Source organism: Stegastes partitus, unplaced genomic scaffold (genome assembly GCF_000690725.1).
Source record: "Stegastes partitus isolate 25-593 unplaced genomic scaffold, Stegastes_partitus-1.0.2 Scaffold1664, whole genome shotgun sequence".
Taxonomy (NCBI): Eukaryota; Metazoa; Chordata; class Actinopteri; family Pomacentridae; genus Stegastes; species Stegastes partitus.
The window spans coordinates 129,499-149,224 of NW_007579395.1; the positions used below are offsets into that span (position 1 = coordinate 129,499).

General features: G+C 42.0%; 1 protein-coding gene across 1 annotated transcript in view; it reads left to right on the top strand.

Annotated features, from left to right (window-relative positions):
- The window catches only part of lrch1 (leucine-rich repeats and calponin homology (CH) domain containing 1), a 127,076-nt gene that overhangs the window by 95,153 nt on the left and 12,197 nt on the right, over positions 1-19,726 (top strand). The window contains 4 exon segments of the mRNA XM_008301352.1: positions 355-427; positions 16,003-16,112; positions 17,202-17,339; positions 18,280-18,357. Of these exon segments, the coding sequence (XP_008299574.1) occupies positions 355-427; positions 16,003-16,112; positions 17,202-17,339; positions 18,280-18,357 (399 nt within the window).

Here is a 19,726-nt window from a genome sequence, read left to right on the forward strand (position 1 = left end):
GAACGTCTGCAGGAGCTGACGACACAGTCTGGTATCTGCACCACTTCAGATTCTGTCCAGCTGCAGCTCTCTGAAGTGTCGAAGCGTCTCTCTGGCTGTGGATGGCCTATCTGTGTGTCTGCTGGATGACAGTTAGCTGAATGACGGACGAGGCGGTGCAGCGTCTTCCTCTGAACCCGAGTTCCAAACTAAACGCACAGCTTGGTGTTTCCGTGTGAATCTCTGTGGCGTCGTTTCATACGTCTGTGTGTCTTGACGTAAAAGCTCGGGACAGAGAATCTCCAGCATCTGTTTTAAAAACAACAACAAACAGAACAACAACTGACCATGTTTGCTTCCTTTCTGTCGCTGCAGCGAGATGACAGGTCTCCAGGCAGCGGCCCGCCGTCCTTCTCCAGCCCGCCGTTCGGACTGAAGCCCCGCTCAGGTGAGTTGATCGGGAGGGTTGGTCGGGTACCGGGACCCCCACGTCTACGGGTTGATACAGGGATTGTGTTTTATGTTCTGGTGGGTCAAACATGACGGAGAAAAAACAATGAACTGACCCAAGTCTTGTTAAAAACGTGGATATTTCTCAAATATTTTCCTTGATGCTGCAGGATGTCACTGAAACTATGAACGATGCAAAGTCTGCAGTGTTTATTTCAACCAACGAAGGTTCAATTAGCAAACGCAAAATGAGCAAAATCAGATATTTATTCGGTGAGAAACTTTGTGTCACCAAGTTTGTTTTTTTCAATTGAAATAAGAAATTCAGACGTGGTTCAGAGTTCTGAAGGGCCTGAAAATGTCATTTATACAGTTGGATTGAAAAAAAATTACTCAAAACACTTTTGAATCTGATGCTAATTAAATCCACAAATCAGATTTAACTGCTCTCTGATGTCTGTGAAGATTCTCAGTCCTCCAGATCATGGTTATTTAGTCGTAGCAGCTGGACTTGCTTGAGTTCCTTGAAGACGTTTCATCCAAGAGGCTTCATCAGCTCTGACTGACTAGTTGGGAGATCCAGACACTTCTATCCTAAAGGAGTCATTATCACCTGATTTTGGTTTCAATTGGCGGTTTGTTGCTCCTCCCCCTCGTTATGCGAGTCGTTAGAACTCCTGCCACAATGGGGTTCGTTAGGGTCTTTTGTGGCTCGGTGTGAATAAGTATGTGGATCTCCCAACTAGTCAGTCAGAACCGATGAAGCCTCTTGGATGAAACGTCTTCAAGGAACTCAAGCGAGTCCAGTTCCTGCGACTAATCTTCGAGAGCTGTCTGAGACTTTGAAAGCACTAAAGAGCCTTAAATTTGATTTCCTACGGTCCTAAATGTTGCAGAGCTCCTTCATGCTAAGCTAGGCTAACCACTTCCAGCTCATCGCCGTCAAACTCAAGTCTTCAGTGTCTCACAGACACAAAGGGAACGATTTAGATTTCGAAAGGAGGCGAACAAATAGTTTCCCCCCAAATTCACAAACATTGAACATCTATTTTTTCGCTGATGACATCGTGCGGTTCGTTTTGAATCTGTTAATTTAATAATTACAGTCAAAGGAAGCAGCAGTCGTGTCCGACAGCGTCATGGTCTCTGCTTGTCTGCTTTGGTCGTAGAATCGTAGCAAACTTCATGCTTTTTTGTACAGTTGGCAACCATTCGGCTTTTTTATTTTTATTTTTGTTTTTTTATTTTTTGCTAACCGTTGCCAGTGTGTTGCTAACCGCTGATGGAGCTAACATGATGCTAACAGCATGTCAGGTTGATCTGTACTGTGAAATGCCACTAATCTTTATTTTTTGTTTTGTGCTGTTTTGTGTTTGTGTCGTCGTCTTCCTCCTTTTCACCTCTATTTTGTTTTTTTCTGATTTACTTTTCCGACTCTTTGTTTTTCTTCCATTCCTCCCGCATGACGTTAAAATCACAAACACATCCGACGTGCCTGCTGTCTGTTTGGAATCAATACCTGCTTCATTGATTCTCTGCCTACCGATCTCCTTCCGGAACGTTCTCCTGGTGTTTTTTTTTTGGTGTTCTTTCGGGGGTTGTTTTGTTTCCGTGGAATGAACTCTGCCTTGCTGTACTTGGTGCCTCCACACTTCCTCCACCTTCACCAACCCTCCACGCCCACCCCCCCCTCACTTCCTGCGTCTCTGACCACTTCCTGGTTGTAGCCCCGCCCTCGCTGCCCTGCTCGCCCCCTCCTTCCTGTCTCGACCCCTCCCTCCTCCCACAGGCCTCGCCCCTCCATAGAGACACAGCTCGTAGCCGCGACGACGGAGGCATGCACAGCCGCGGTAGGTCCAACCTTCGCCCGCTAACCGGCCAGATGCCGAACATCTGGAGGCTTCTGCTGCAGGACTTTGTTTTCTCCCCCAGAGCAGAGAAAGTCTGAGGTTTTTATCTGTAGCTGTTCTCTCATGAGCCTCAGAAGGTGTCCAGAGTGTCCGTAGTGGAGCTGCAACGATTAATCGATTATTTATGAACTATTAGATTAATCAGCGACTGGTTTGAGTCATTTTTCAGGGATAAAAAGTGGAATTTTCTCTGACTGCAGCTGTTTAAATGTGAATATTTTCAGCCTTATAAGCTGTTAAAGAGTCTTAAAGTTAATTTCTTGTAGTCTTAAATGTTTTCTGTTGCAGAGCTGCAACGATTAATGAGGTAATTACCAAATATTAAATTAACCATCCACTGTTTTAATAAGCCTCAGAAGATGGTAAGAAAATAAAAGGTGTCAATACTGTCTGGAACGATTAATCGATTAGTTGTCAATTATTAAATCAATCACCAACTATTTAGATGATCTATTAATTGGTTTGAGTAATTCCTGAAGTGGATTTTCTTCGATTGCAGCTTCCTGAATGTGAATATTTTCTGGTTTCTTTCCTCCTCGCTGGCACTAAACTGAACATCTTTGGCTTGTGGACAAAACGAGACATTCGTCAAACATCAATCAAACTTTTTCTGACACTCTACAGACCAAACAACTAATCAGTTATTTGGGAAAATAATTAGCAGATTAATAAATAATGAAAACACTCACAGTCACCAACTTATTTAGCATCATATGTGACAAAAATGTGATTATTTTGTAGCCAAACAAGCAAATGTTCAGCATGTTTGTTTGAAAAATGTTTTTTTCTTTATTTTCTGGACGACTTTTCATTATTATTAGTTATTAGTTGGGTCCACATCACATCAATTTCACTCATATTATCAGGAAGCATTATTATTTACAGCTGGAAATATGATGTAGAAGCAAATAATTGCAGTTAATTTTCTTTTATGCCAGTTTTCTACCTTCCTGTTTTCAGTTTAATAGTTAAACATGTTCAATTAGGTCATATTTGATGTCAAAAAGTCTTAGAAATGTTTGTTTCTTTGACGTCCAGCTTCGACGGCGGGTTAAATAAGTAATTTGAGATTTGTTTTTCACACCACCCTCATGTCTTTGTGCTAAACAAGAGCTGAGACAGTTTGTTGCATGAATGATTTTGCAAGCGTCACCTTTTTTTTTTTACCTGGTCGTGTGACTCAGCAGCTCCCCCTGCTGGTGGGAAGCAGCACAGCAACACAGTAACCCGCTTTTATTTTGAAATTCACGGGCAGCTTTCTCCTTGCGCTGCCACTGTGTGTGTTGTCTCTGCCTGCGACCACATGTCGGGGTGTTTTACATTAGCCGTGTGCGTCTGTGTGAGTTTTTGTGCAGCAGCAGCAGCAGCAGACGCTGATCAAAGAGCGTCTCGGCCACACGCTGCTTTCATCTCCAGCTGTGTGCGGTGGCTGTGGTGGAACGAGGATCCGTGCACATGTTGAAACTCACCCAAATGTGCGATAAAGTGAGCGTGTAAAGATCCCGAAAAGGAGTGAATGCAGGGCTCGTCTGAACTTTATATTCTTTGGCATGAATGCATAAAACAAGCTGTTAGGATTGTAAAATATGAATGCAACCTGAGACGACGAGCAGAGATGCTTGTGTTCTGCTTTTATCTTGAATTTAACACAAGATTCTCCTTCATCAATGTCCATAAAATCAAGGATTTCTAGCGTTTTGATGTCCGGTTTTGCAGCTGATGATCCACAAAACACGACGTGACAGTGTCCCAGAGAGCTTCTAGTCATGTCAGGAACGTTCTTGGTCTTCGGGTGTCTCCATAAATGTCCACTCTTTGGTCTTCAGGTGCGTTCAGGCTCGTTGTCTGACGAATCCTTCTGCACCGAGATGCAAACCAAGAGGGTGGAGCGCGTCTCTCTGTAGGTTTGGTCCACTGTGGTGTCATTAAGCCATTTTCCACTGCAGGAACTTGCCGGCTATTTTAAGGCAAGAACAGTCTTTGTAGAACCTCTTTAGCGGGGAAAGGTTCTTCCTCCACCGTAGATCACTTTAAACTACATTTATGTGAACAAGATGCTGTATTGGAGTGCATTTAGCTCTGACACTGTCCCATAATGCAGGATATTAATCTAATTGTAGGCCAAACATAATGAATTGAATATTCTCTGTAGCAAACACCAGTAGAATAATCAGTGTTCTCTCAGCTGACACCCGGCAGTTATGTGATTTCTGCATCGCCAGCTGAATACATGTCTGGTTCCCATGGCAACACGATGCTTCCAGTGTGCGATGCTGTAACTGCACGGCTTCACTCGGGGGGTCTCAGTAACGAACAGATCAACAGGTTTGTTACAGATAAAAACGTTTTCCCTCAGCTGAGAATCCGAATCATCAGTCTGGTTGAAGGGAGACGCTTCTGCAGCATCCGTTGCCATGGTGACGTAGCAGGTTAGAAGAGAGACACCTGCTGATTGGTTGAACCTACCGACCAACATGCTAGCCTCCGTTGCTCCCTACATGCTCGTAGAAATGGAGTTTCATCCGGTAAATAGTTTGTTGCTGCAGGGAAAGGCGCCTGTTGACGTCACACTTCGTTCAAATTTGCAGTTTCAAGAAGAATCCGCGTATTTGTTGAGCCCTCGTCGAGCTTAAAATCTGAATTCTACCCGATGAGAGTCGTGACACTTTCCAGGAGGCCGTGTTGTACTTCGAAGACGGCAATTCCTGGAGACATCGGTGCCAGTTTCACGGGTTAAAAGGCTCGTCTGCTGTGAATCTGCTGCTCCGTCTTGGTCCTTGTTGTCCCTCCTGAGAGGTGGTTTAGAGTCGATACTCGGAGACCAGACGACCTTCTGTTGGAGTCTTTATTTAGCAAATTCTATACATGTGATGACGCTTCTTTTCTATCAGCGAACGTTTAATCTTCTGGGGTTTTTGTGCTTCAAACACAACAGATCCAGTTTTAATTTGCCTACTTTGGTGAACTTTTTTGCTTGTTTTCGAGTCCTAAAATCGTTTGTTCTCACTTCTGTTTTCCTATTTCGTGTCAGAAATCATTGATTTTTATTGCGACGCGCCGCATGTGTTGCGCATTAAGAACGCCTTAAATCTCGTCGTCAGACAGCCGGAGACATCGCAGGCCATATTAGGAGAGTCTGATCCAGTTGTGTGTAACATCTGCACTATGAATGAGTCTGGCTTTTGTCTGTTTGTGTGTGTGTGTGTGTGTGTGTCTATTTTTAGCTGCTATATTTTAAGTGTTAGATAATGGTCCCTGAAGGAGTATCCCACTTCCTCTGCAGCGGAGTCCAAGCTTTTTAGATGGATCACAGCCGTTGCGTTGCGTGTCTGCGCTCGTGAGGCGTTTTGGGTCTGCTTCTGACTTGGAAACTGAAGTTTAACAGGCAGTTTGAGGCTTTAGGTTTGGGGCGACTCGCTGGCTTTTGATGGTTAAAGCTGGGTTAAGCAGCGAGGGAATGCATTATGTCATCTGGAGTCATCGAGGCGAGTTGTGTTTCCCTCGGTTGCTCCATAAAAGGCTGTAATATGTTGCAGCGAGCTGTTCACACAGCGACTGTAATGACTTGTGAATGTTAACAAACCTCGCTCGGACTGGCTCGCTTCACTTTCACTTGTAAAACCGCTTCGCTCCGACGTTTTAACTTTTGTTTTTTATCACACGTTTGACCTTTTTTGGTTTCATTTTCTGCTTTCTTTCAACATCCAGTCACTGTTTGTTGACTGCATTGAACTCCAATTAAAAATCTGGGTCCTGATTGGTTCAAACAGCCTTAGATTAGCTTCTCAAAGCTGGAACATTTAGCATGTAAACCGTTATGTCTGCTGCAGGTAGACGAGCATCTATGGAGGCGTTAAAGAGCCCATGTTTCCTTTGCTGAGTTAAAGCTTCTCTGCAAACTTAGAAGATCCAAAAGTCCACACCAGCAGGAGTTATTCAAGGCCTTTATCTGTCACAAACACAATTTCTCTCCCATACAAACCACTGCCCTTTCCTAGCCTGAAACACCTCGTTTGAAGTCGCGGCTTTTCTTCTGTCACTTATCGACATCATCACGTAACTCATTTGCATAACTTCAGCTGCTAGCTTGACCCTTGGACAAAGTTATTTAAATTATTTGCTCACTGAAGCTGCTTCTGCTCGAACGGTGTCCGCCTCAAACATCTTGGGTTTTACGGTACAAACGTTACCTGAACTCCTTCGGTCCAGCTGACCAATCAGAACAGAGCGGGCTTTTTTAGGAGGCGTGGCCTTAAAGAGACAGGAAGTAAAGTGATGTACAGTGTGAGGAAAATATTGTGTTTTTAAACATCTAAGCATGTAAACGTTCTACTAGATCCTAAAAACGGCATTAATTTAGCTTCTTTCTTTTTTCTTTTTCTTTTCAGATTTTAGTTTTAGCGACATTTTAGCCTCATATTTGCTTTTTATACCATCTAAGCACTTCTTGGCCACAGCTGCTTGTGTGAGTCTACAGATGCTGCAGCTAAAAACCTGCGATTCATGAGTTTATTTATCCGTCTTGATCAGTGCAGCACAGTTCCTGTCTTCATATATTACTTATTATTTAGTTTTGGTTTTGTTTTCGTGATGAAAAACAGGTTGTGAACCCGCCTTAAGAAAAAAAAAAGGGGGGGAACTTGTAATAGAGCTTGACTTCCAGCTCAGCTAACTGTGTGCTAACGTTAGCTTGAGGTTTATATCATGTTGTTGTAGGTTGTTGTCCGTAACTTTTCTGCTTCGTCCTGAACACTTCGGCCTCATAATGTGGCTGTAAACTTAGTTTTTTTAATCTCAGGCACTGATTTTTTTACCTTTTGCCCTCTTGCTGATCAGACACACGAGTGTTTGAGCTGCTGCTGCTGTAAAGTTCAGAGTTTTCCCTCGTAAATCGCTTCACATCAGCCTGAGGGGATTTCACCGCTGCAGTGGGAGAAACAGTTTTTTTTCCTGTTCTACAGAAACTCTCCCCCTCGGTGGTGTTTCTACTGTACGCGAGCAGCTTATGTGTGATACGATTATGACTAATGGTCTGTAATGGGTTCAGGCCTCGGGGAGAGTGACATCACGCCGCCATCATCACTTCTCCTGACCTCGTTAGCAGCCAATCGTCACCCTGCGAGCGCCGTGTGTGATCGGCCCTTCACTGTTTTGTGTTTTCAGGCATGTGACTACTCGGGTTTTTTTGTGCGTAAAGTCTCGTATTAGTGTGTTTTAGGCTGGTCTAGAGCGCTTCAGAGGAGCGTTTTAAAGCTCATAAACACTTTTAAAACATTCAGAAACACACTATAACTCCGCTGTAATGCAGCCAAACGACAAACCTACACAGTGTCTGACAACAAACGTGTTACAGTGAATGTTGTTCCCAAAGCTGCTGCTGGAATTAAGTTAGTGCAAAACCTTTAATTTGCTGACAGGAGATATATTAACCCTCTGAAACTGATGTTATATTTAAAAAATCGCCAAAAATACTCCATTATATAAACAGAAAGTGTAAAAACAGACAGAATCGTAAAGTTTTTGACTTCACAACGTTCCTTCAACTACACATCCAGGATACGCTGTTAAGTTTAAAACTTAACCAAGTCAAAGTTTAAATTGTAATATGGATTTATTTACTTTATTCTACATGTTTCATATATAACATTGACAAAAATATACAGCTTACAAGATTCAGTTAAAAAAATTGTAAAAAAAATCTACATTCCTTGGTGTAACTTACCTGCGAAAAAAAAGTGATTCAAAAAAATAATAATCCAACAATTATGCGGACAAAATAAAAATGCAAATAATAAAATATCTATAGTATGTAGAAGCATATTTTCTTCAGTGTTATTCACATCTGCGGGCACCTGGAAAAATATTCTAAAAGTTGAGTTCAGGATTTTATCATTTTTTGTAAAATAAATAATCAAAGAAGTTTCTTTTTTAGGATTTATGGCGTTACGACTTTATTACACTGCACAGACTTCCCTCTACTTCTAGTCGTGGTTGTTCTGTTTCCATCGAGGTGCAGGACAACAACAGAACACCCAGAAGCTGCTCGGAGTCCAGATGGTCAACGGACCTAAAAACAAATAGAAGAAGAAGAACTAATGTTAAATCTAGAGCTGAATATTTGTGCAGAACGCCGCCGCGACAGGCCGCTGAGAGGAAATTAAACCCGCGACCCGAGCGGTGGCAGCATTTTGCTCTGTCTGCAGATTCACGCTGAAGCTCGTATCTCGTAGATCTCAGGGTCGAAACAAACACCGTTTCTCTCACACAGTTTCACTTTCAGCCAGATCGGCTCCGGGATCAGAGACGTTATCTGCCAGCTGTTGCTGTGCAGGCGGGATGGAGGTGATGGAGGTTGTGGCACAAAGCAGGGATGTTGGGTTTCACTGGAAAAAGATAACGATGAACTCATCGGTCTGTGTTGTTATATTTATACCTGAAAAGCAGGTTCTCGCTCATTCTCAGCAGCTGCAGAAGGAAACTTAAGTGATATGTGTGATTCTGGCCTTGCTGTTTGCTCGTGAGGTTAGCGAACAACAACATCGGTGCAGTTTGTAGTTTGATACTAAGAGGAAATGTCAGCGTTCTTCCTGCATCCATTATTCAGTTGAGGGTCATTAAAGCCGTGCGTCGACCAACGCTGGTCTGAACACGCCCAGCCGGGAGAGACACTTCCTCAGCCCAGACGGTTTGGCTGCCAGAAGCTGCTGCAGCGACTGATACATAGACAGATAGTTTATTGATCCTCTGCAGGAAATTACCCCACATCTACCCCTGAGCATAAAGCATTCAGGCACAAAGTCTATCCACGCAGGTATTAGACCGCATTAAAGAGTTAGAAGGAGGTGATCAAATATTTGCAACATACGGTGTAAATAGTGCAAAAATGCAAGAAGTTATCAGTATCAGTCCAGCTCACTGAGACATTACAAGAGGAACCAGACAGTAGCAGCACAATGAGAAGGAAACGAACCAGGCTCAGGGAGGGCAGACATCCGCCTCGACTGGTCGGGGTGAGGATGGAGCAGGAGATGTGCTGTAAAATGAATAGTGAGCAAAAGCAAAAGTGACTTCAGCTTTCCCACGTGCCTTCAAATCCACGCCCATGATTCCCTGTTGCGTAGAAATTTAACCAAATCTAAGCTTAAAATCGTGATATTCAGAGCGCCCCTACAGCTCACCTAGTCGAACAGGCGACCCGTGAACAGAGGATGTAGTTCTCGTGGGTTCGACTCCCGCTCACGACCGTATGCTGCCGGTCTCTCCCCATTCTTCTCCCCCCTTTCTTTCTATCTCTACTGCTCTAAATAAAGTCAAAAAGCCCCAAAAATAGATTTAAATAAATTGTAATATTTAATGTCTCACATAAAAAATAAAGAGCCGGACTTACAAGATTCTGTATAAAACTAGAAATTTGGTGCGACTGTGAAGCTGCTCATCAGTCACATGATAAAAACAAAAAATTTAAGAAGGCAAGTATGGAGGTAAATTAAAGGTACAAATAGTAAAATAACTATAATATTTAGAACTTTTTCCAAATGGTAAAATCTGTGCGCACTTGGAAAAACGTTGTACGAGTGGGGTCCAGATTTTTTTTTTAAATTTTTGAGCAGCACAGTGAGAGTGAACAAAAATTAAAAAATTAAAAAACTCCGGCAGAACCAGGTTCAGAGACGACAGACATCAGCCTCGACTGGTTGGGCTGAGGGTGGGATGGAGCCGGATAGCAGGAATGAAGAATGTGTAGCGGGAAAAATAGACTTTAATGTTTACAAATCTAAATAAAAACTATAAATGTATATATATCTATATAAGCATTGGTTAGTGTTTTTCTGGCCCCTCCTTCATTGTGATTTAAATTGTCTTAACTCTTGATGACCAGAATGTCGTCACACTGGTGTTTTTTTTTTAGCATTATGTAAATAAGAAACGCTCTTACTGAAAAAAAACACTTAAACGGAGTGGATCTCTAATTTATTTCCAACAACTTGCACTTCCTCCCCTGCATGCAGCAAACTGGGACGAGTGAGAAACCAAAGAGAAGTCCGACAAATAAATAAACGCGGTGGCAGCCTGTTAATAGACGGTTCTGCAGCAACAGCGTAGTGCTGCCGACGTCGGTTAGTGTGAAGATAACAAATGATAACACCGAACCGGAAACTGGTTCAAACAGGCAGCAGTGGAAGTAAATAACCAGCAGAGAGAATGTTTGTTGACTGCAAACGTCAAGTTCTTTAAACTGCCCTAATCTCTGCACATTTTGCATTAATTGCTCTGGTTTCACATTTAATTAAACACATGCTAATGAGCCCGGCTCGCTTAATCCTCCAGTTATCGCAGTTTATTCATCTGACGCTTGTTAATCCAACCTCTGCACACCAGAGACGGCTTTTCCTTCCCCACCTGCTGAGCGATTTATCCTCCAGCCTTCGGTGTGAACGACTTCTTGAGCAGAGCATTGGTGGAAAACAAGCAAGAACTTCCCCCTGAAGCCTGTTAATAAGTCGTCACAGGAAGACGGTCCAGATGGCAGCGAGACGTTCGTCGAGAGGAGGCGGAAGACGAAGACGGGAGGCAGGTTGTAAAGCGACTCGGCCCAGAAGATAAAGCTGAAGAGATGAAGCTATTTGCCCTTCGTTATCTCCCCTCTTTCTGCCTCCGTCTCCCACTGAGACGACACGCCAGTCAGGATTATCCTGAGAGGCAGACAAACAGCTCATTACTGTTCTGTTGTCTCCGCCAGTCTGACAACGTTCCCTCTGCAAGAACTTATCCCCCAAAGACCAAGAACCTTCGGAGGACCTCCGTTCTTCCACCTGCGATCCCACCTGAGGTCCGAATCAAGTTCAGGTTTAAGTGAAGGTTTAAGAACTTTCTGGATGTTTTTGTTTGACTTACTTACTGCAACACATTTCGCAGAATTCTAAAGACGTCGCTGACAAGTTTGGGTTTTTTTTGTTCATTGTGCTTCGATGCAACACCCCAGAGCTGCAGAAGAACTCCTCTGATAGAACATCTACTAGAACATTTCACAAAGCCGTCTTCGATTACAACTGCTCAAGGATCTTTTATTTCCTCTGAAGGTTCCCAAACTTTAGTGGAAGAACTAAATGGGGATTTGTTTAAAATTGGGGTTTCGACAATGGAGAGACTTTTATGACTCTCGTCTTACCTGAACCTGAACTCTTTCCTCCATCTTTTCGTCAAAATTAAAATCCAGTTCACATTAGACCAGTTCAGTAACTGACCCATGAGTTTGGTAAAGAGTTTCCTTGTATAAAACATCTAAACTTTGGGCATGTTGTTGGTCTACGTTGGTCAACGCAACAACACGGAGCTACAGAAGAACTCATTTCATAGAAGCTCATAAAAACTTGTGTATCAAACTGCTGACGGATCCTTTATTTCTTCTGAACGTCCCCAAACATTATTAATGTTCTTCTGAGTTCTTGCTTCTTTTGAAAAACCGAGGCGCCTTCGTGACGATCGTACCTAAACATGAACTCTCTCCTCCATCTTTGTGTCATGATTAAACTCCAACTAGTCCATCCAAACTTTAGGTGTTGGTCTACGCTGGTCAACACATCAACTCAGAGCTGCTTCTCTGACAGAAGGTCGACCTGAACATTTCCTAAAAGCTGTTTTTGGTTGTCGAGCACAGCGATGTTTCTGCACCTCGACTACGGGGCAGTAACATGCATGTGTGACATACGTAGACGACGATCTACTGTGCACGTGCAAATCTTGAAAACGGAATCCAAATGGACGAAAGAGCAACAACTAAGCATCCGTGGTGTCCAAAAGGGGGGTCTGTTTTGTGGTTTTCGGAGCAAAGCAGTCCATTTCGAAGAGTCCTAAAACCAGGAGTTATACAGTCATGATGAAATAAACCATCGTTACAGTATTTTGAGCTGCAAAACTAAAAAACAGAGAGAGTTTTCTTCCTGAAGGGGGCGTTGACAGCAGCAGCTCGTTGGTTTTCTGAGCAGCATGGTCCATTTAGAAGAACCTTAAGACCATACAGTCGAGGTAAAATGAACCATGTTTGTAGTATGTTGAACTGAAAACCTGAGTTGTAAGATTAATCTGCTGAAAAATGGAACAAAATGGGACCTTTGAGTCAGTGCCTTCAAACTGGGACTCAGGAGTTTAGAACTATGGTCCAGTAACCGTCCGTGAGTTTATTCAGGAACCTCATGTGTCCAAAAAATGTCTAAAAACTTCCGGCATGTTGGTCTAAGTTGTTCATTAATGGACAGATAATGAGACAACGGACTCCTGGACGCTCACACTGTGGTCATTTATTGTGTCTTTTACGTAGTTTTGCAGCCATTTAGTGTCTCGTTGTGGCCAGTTTGTCTCTTTACAGCCTTTTGAATGATCAGTTTTCAGTTAATCAGCTCATAATGTGGTTCTGCCACCAGTGTGTGGGTTTAGTGAGGAGCTCTGTTCAGTTCCAGGACACTGAGTTCTGTCAGCAGGAGAACAAACACGCCGTTAAGATGCAGGTTAAGCTGCTGGAAGCATCCTGCAGCAGAGACTCTGTAGCTCCCCCCGGTGGCCGCTCGGCAGAACCGCGTCCGGCTTCACTGGGCTATAAAAGGCAGATTTATGCGTGTAGAAAATAGCTCAGCGACGAGGTGAATGATTCAGCCTTCAGCAGCGCGCTGCATGTGTGTGGGTTTGTGTTGTGGTTCGTGGTGCGTGAAAAAGGCCAAAGCATGTTTCACACTTCATCCTCCCACACTGGAAGGACGAGCATCTGCATTTCTTATCATCAGAGCCGGTTTCTATAACGTTCCTGCTCCGATTGGTCTGCAGGAGAGGGGAAGTACTTAGAGCTGGAGTTAGTAGCTTCAGTTTTGGTCGTCGCTTTTTCATTTTAGTCATATTTTAAGCAACAAAAGCCAAATATTTGAGGTTGAATGTTTGTTTTTGTGGGATTTTTAGTCACTTAATGCAACGGGGCTGCAACTAACGGCTGCTTTCATCGTCGAATAAGCTGTTGGGTGTTTTATTTAATTAACCAATTAGCTGTTTCGTCCGTATTTGGTCAGAAAAATCTCCTTCAGTTGTTTAAAGTCACAGAGGAGGAAAGAAACCAGGAAATGTTCACGTTAGAGAAGCTAGAATCAAACAATTGAGACTGTTTTGCCATAAAAAAAATCCCTCAAATTGGTTAATTTACCATCAAAATCGTTTACAACTAAATAAATGAAAAAAGAAAAAAATGATTATTTTTAGAGCTGCAACTCTTAGTTTCAGTTTTGATCACTGATTATAATCATCTTTGATGATTTTAGGTTCTCAATACTTTGTTTTTGTAGAACTTTAGTCGAATAAAACAAAAAGGCGTCTTCTTCATCTTAGTAAGGCTGCACCTAACTGCTGTTGTAATTGTCTGTTGGTTATTTTATGGATTGTTTTCTGGATGTTTGACCTATAAAATGTATGAAAATAGTGAAAAATATGCCCAAGATGACGTCCTCAAGGTCTTGTTTCATCCACAACCCAAAGATATTCAGATTATTGTCCCAGAGGAGGAAAAAAAAACAGAAAATATTCACATTTAAGAAGTTAGAATCAAACAATTTAGACTTTTTTCTTTACAAAATCCCACAAACTGAATAATCAATCATCTAAATAATTGAATATTTTTTGCAGCTCACCACTTACTGAAATCTTTTGAACATAAACTAAACAATTAATCCAACATGAAAGTAATCGTTAGTTGCTTTAAACACATTCTGGAGAATATTCTTGTTTATTTTCTTGCTGGAAGCTTTAAAACAGAAAACAGCCGATGAAGCTCCGTCAAAAGGTGACAAAATCCACTAATTCACATTTTACATCGCTTGTTTTTTTCTATAATCGAAGGACAGTAGCTTTGGAGAAACAGTGCAGCACATAAGACATCCTGGGAAGTTCTTGATTTGTATTTCAGTCCTGGAAAACCCACAAAGAACAGCAGACAGATTCTTTATCAGTCAGCCGGTTTGTCTGCAGGTTTCTACGAGGCGCTCTGACCTCCGGCTGCTGGTCGGAGTCGCTCTCATGTCAGATTTGTGCATCTTTAATGTCAGATCGGCTGTTTTTCTCTTCTTCTGCGTGAACTTTGTTGTTCTGCTGCTCGCTGAACAGCATGTGCTCACCACATCTGCTGTTGAAGGAATGAATCTGAATTCTTTGTTTGTATTCGAGAAACTTTCTGTCAAGAAGCTTTTAATTACGGATCTGGACGCGAACGAAAACTCTGCTTTGGATAATTAGGGTCTGAAGTCAAATGAACTTGTTTAAAGTTCCTACATTAGCATAATCACCGCAGCCTAATTGGAAAATCTTAACTTATACAAACATATTTTCCTTCAGAAGTTGCTTCGCGGAAACATCTCAGTGTTTGAATCCAACTTTCCACATCACAGAGGAGCTTCCCCCTGCAGCAGATGATTGATTAGTTTTATTTGTATTATTTGTCCATGTGTGTTTATAGACGCTCGGCCCACAAGAAACCATTAAAAGACCCCAAAGGAGCCCACATGATTCACATTATTAAGCAAACAAACTCGTTTCCAGGCTTCAGAAACAAACTTTAGCAACACGAAGTCACTGAAATGAAACAGCTCCTCCATCGTGTTGCTGCTCGTGTGGATTGACGGGATTTAAAGAAACTTTTATCTGCATTTTGTGTTTCACTCTTTTTTTTAAATATGTTTTTTGTTGCTTTTTTGTGCTTCTAAAAGTTCTGCAAACCTACAAAACCTAAAGTCAAAAGGAGATTTTTTTTCCCTTTTTTAGCTGAAATTTCTTTCTTTTTTAGTTTTTATTTTTTTTTTAACAATTTACTCCTATTGTACTTATTTTTCCTATTTTGTTAAACAGATATTGCACTGAATGGGATCGCACTCAGTTTTGTTGTACTTTTTTCTTATGATGACATTAAAGGATTCTGATTCTGATATGTAGTAAAACTACATAAAAATAAGTCGTCATTTACACTTTACCCATTAAAAATCAGTCCAGAACTGTGAATAATATCCACATCAAAAATCTGGTTTTCTAAAAAATGCTTTTTACTGAATTTAAATCAGCAAAAAAAAAATCAAATTATTTTACAGATATTTGCTGTTATTTTCACCATTTTTACAGTTTTTTTTTTAACATGACAGTATTTCACTGTTATGTAACGTGTTCTTTGTAGAACCAGATTTTCAGATTTTTGTTTTTTTAATAAATCTGGGTTTATGTGGTTTATAACCCTAACACGTTGTTATTACTCTTTTTAAGGTTTCACTGCCTTTACTGATGTCTTCTTATTACTTTATAGTGGTCTGTACAGTCGAACGTCTTGTACAGCAGCTCCAGTTTCAGAAAGGTGCTTTAGAAATACAGGTGATCATCATGGCTTGGCTGCTGTTTCAGTAGAATTTAAAACCAGATATTTCAGTCTGTTCACGTGTTTTTGATGTGGAATGAAGATATTTTTAGCCGAGCTGACTTCAGAAAGATCTCAAAGCTGATTCATCGGCGTTGATCCACTTTTCTTTTTGTCTCTCAGAAGTCAGACATCCGTCTGAGACACAAATCTGAGCGCTAATCCGAAATGTGTGCTTTCTGTCTCTTTCTAACCTCAGCTGTCTTCTTCTTCTTCTTCTTGTTATTTGTGCAGTTTTCCTGCGGAGCCACAAGAGCCTGGAGTCGGTGGATCCTCAGTTCACGATGAGGAGGAAGATGGAGCAGCTGCGAGAGGAGCTGGAGCTCATGGAGCAGCTGAGAGACGTGAGACGCTCGCATCTTTCTGTTTACGCCATCTGAGGCGGATTACTGGCAAATGCTGTCGCTCTCCTCCAGCCTCAGTCTGCACTTCGTCAAAATAACTTCTGAGATCTGGAGACGTGGCATCAAGCAGCGATGTTAGACTTCAACCACGTCGCCCAGTTTGTGTTGAAAGCAGCCACTGCTTCCACGTTTCTGAGCTATGTCCTAATTTTTAGCCATTTCGGTATGAAGTGAAGCTCTTTTCTGACTGGATTTATTTCTCTGTGAGAGCTTCTCTTCCCTGTTCACTGGTTTTTAATCCACTCTGAAGCAGATGTGGATCATTTCTTCAGCCAGTAAGAGTCACAGCTGAAATTACCTCCACTGCTCCTCCTTGAATTTAAATCCAGAGTTCTTGAATTTTCATTTTTTTTACTCCTTTTGTGCAGTTTATCACATCAGCATCTGACATTTGCATGAAAATGGCAAAAATCTAAAATGTTTTCTTGCTAAAAAAAACAACCTGCAACCTCCAGATCTCCTGTAAGGACTTATTTATGAGGCTCATATTGGTTTTTACCTCCTTACATATCATCATTACTGTTTTTTTTTTAAAGCAGGCCTTATTAAACACGCTCAAATGATTGAGTTGTGCTGCAGAAAAATCCAGTTTTACTCTCTGTGCACCTGAAATAACCTGCAAAAGTCTAAATCTGGACTCATTTTGATCCTTTAAACGATCCAGGATTTTTAATTTCACCTCATTTTACTTGCAGCTGCTCGTGTTTTAGTTGATTAATTTGTTTTTAAAACGCTCTGAGTAATGTTTGCCTTTTAATAGTTTTTTTGCTCCCTGAGTTTCCGTCGTTATAAATGAGGTTTTTAAACATCACTGAGGCTGAATTCATTAGTTTTCTGCTGTAGTTACTGTTTGTTTTTAGCATTTTATTTGTTTAATTAGCCTCATTTAACTTGTATTCACTGTTAGCAGTTCCTGTTAGCAGTGTGCTAGCACATGATTGTGATGTACTACTTTGGGTTTTGCAGACTGACTAAACTTTTAAGCCGCCGTCAAGCTCACGTTTGTGTTTCTGTCCGTTTGCGGCTCAGAGCATCGAGAGCAGACTGAAGGTCGTCCTCCCAGAAGACCTCGGCTCGTCCCTGATGGACGGCGTCGTTCTCTGCCATCTGGCCAATCACATTCGCCCGCGGTCGGTCGCCAGCATCCACGTCCCCTCACCTGCAGTGGTACGTCTCACACTGCCAAACAGTTTTCTGGGTGTTTTTTTTGTAATACAGAGTCTAGTGCAGCCATGACTAGAGGGAGAGAGAGGGCTCCTCTGGGCAGTATGACAGTTAAAATGACATTAATCATTAAAAAAAACATTTACTTTCTTTGATTATGTGACAGAAAATGTGTGATAGGTTAGCTGTAGTACCTGGTTGCACCACCAGGTGGAGCCTCGCACTTTTTTTGCCAGTGTAGTGATCAGAGGAGGAAAAGAGTTCCATGTCAGCGAGCAGAGAGCGTTGTGAGGGTTTAGCTAGTAAGGGGCACCATGACGAAGTCTTCTCTGAGGCTTCATGGCCTTTTTTTCTTTTTTAACATTTAAAAAAAAAAAAAAACACAACAGAAGAAAACTACGTAGTAAAGATATTTTACGACTTACATTTTGGATTCGTCTCCTCTCTGCTCCACAAAAACAGCCTGCAGTTCAGCTGTAAGGTCCCTGAAGTTTATTGTTTTGGTTTCTTGGTTATGACAGAATGCCGAGAATTTGTAGTTTTGTTGTTGTTTTTTTTAAAGAATCTGATGCAAATAGTTTATTTTGGCCACGTTTTTAAAAATTAAGACGTAGAAGTAAGTGATTTTGATAAAATATCAGGATTTCTTTTTTTTTTTTCATTCAGAATGATTCGTCACCAATGAGTAGTTCAAGGACTGTCAGAAAGTTTAAATTCTGGTGACTCTTTCTGTTTGCTATAAATGTTGTCATTTTGGTAGTTTATTAAAAATAGAATTGGCAGGTTTTGGGGTTCAGAGAGTTAAAGCGGTAAAAGTACAAGAATTAGTTTGAACCTCAGCTTCCTAACAAACTGCTTCTTATTGGGTTTTGTGCAATGTTGAAACTCATCCTATCTTTAGCAAACGATCATTTTTATGCACTTTGTTTGCTTGTGCTTGCAGCCCAAACTCAGCATGGCCAAGTGTCGGAGAAATGTGGAGAACTTCCTGGACGCCTGCAGAAAAATCGGCGTCCCAGAGGTGAGACGCACTCATTTGCACAGAAACCACAGCTGTGACTGAAACATGGTCTCTCTGAACTGGGGGTGGATTTCAGGTTTCTGCTCGCGTCCCTCCAAACCCTGAGGACAATCCTTCAGACAGTTCCTGCTCAGCGCTAACTAGCCACTGGTCTGAACCCAGTTTGTTGTTTACAGCCCAGTAATCCTGCTGATTGCAGCTAATTGAGAAACCTTGACGCTCTGCATGTCAGTCAGCCTGAAAACACCCCCAGTTCACCAGAGAGACTCCCTGCTGAGTCCATTCCAGCCTGAAACAGCTGCCTCAGTTGTTGACTTGTTGTTGACAAGAGATGTCAAAGGAACTGTGAAGGTGTCCTGCAAAAACTACCTCCTCTTCAAAGTCACATGTACCGGCTGGGAGGAAAAGACCTGCACATTATGTACATTTATGGTGACATAGCATCAGCACATTATCTCCTGATTTATGTCAGCTAATGAGGTGAAAAGTGGAATTAATCGATTGGTTTTTGCAGGACATTAAGCTGTAAACCAGATGTGGGAGGAAGGCTGCTGGTTCTTCTTTGTCGTGTCGTCCTCCTGCACTCAGACTTCACTATAGAACTCAACTACACATTAATTTGTGTTTAAAACAGCTGGAATTCCAACTTAAGTCATGTGTTTTTTCCTAAGCTTACAACTGGAGAACCACTCAGCCTTCTTCCCAGGACTGGTTTGATTTCCTACCTGCCTCCTTTTTGTTCTCATGGCTTTTAAAACGAGGTTCTCTAACACGTAACGCTGATTCATCACCGCTGTCATCGCTGCCTGCAGCTTCCTCCATCATGACAGGAGTCGGCCTGAAACAGAGCTGCTGGGTTTCGCTGTGTGTTTGTGTGAGAAACTGCACTCACGAAACATTTAGACCGTTTCTAGAAAACACATCTCCGGCTCTGCAGCATTTAAGGACTGTTAGCATGCAGGCCGGTTCTGGTAAAGGAGAAGATGGTGTTTGGTTGCAGGTGTAGCAGCCGAACAACCGAATCTGTCCAGTTACACTCCAACTGGTGGATTCTGGGAAATACAGCAACGGGAGGGAACAAAAACAAACAAAAAATGTTGGACATTTTGGGATGTTTCTTCCTGAGAGTTAGATGTTTATATGTTAGCCACTTTCGTATCTGTAGGCTAAATATGAAGCTAAATCCACCAGTGGCTTCGTTTAACTTAGTACAAAGACTGAAGACGAGAAAATTGCTCATTTCCAGACTTTTCTCTCAGCATTTACAAGCTCATCTAGCATTTATACCAGTTACAGAAAGCATGGATGTTTACTTGGTAAAGCGGGAACTGGTCAGAGTCCCAGTCTGATAACATCTTTCTGAGGCAGA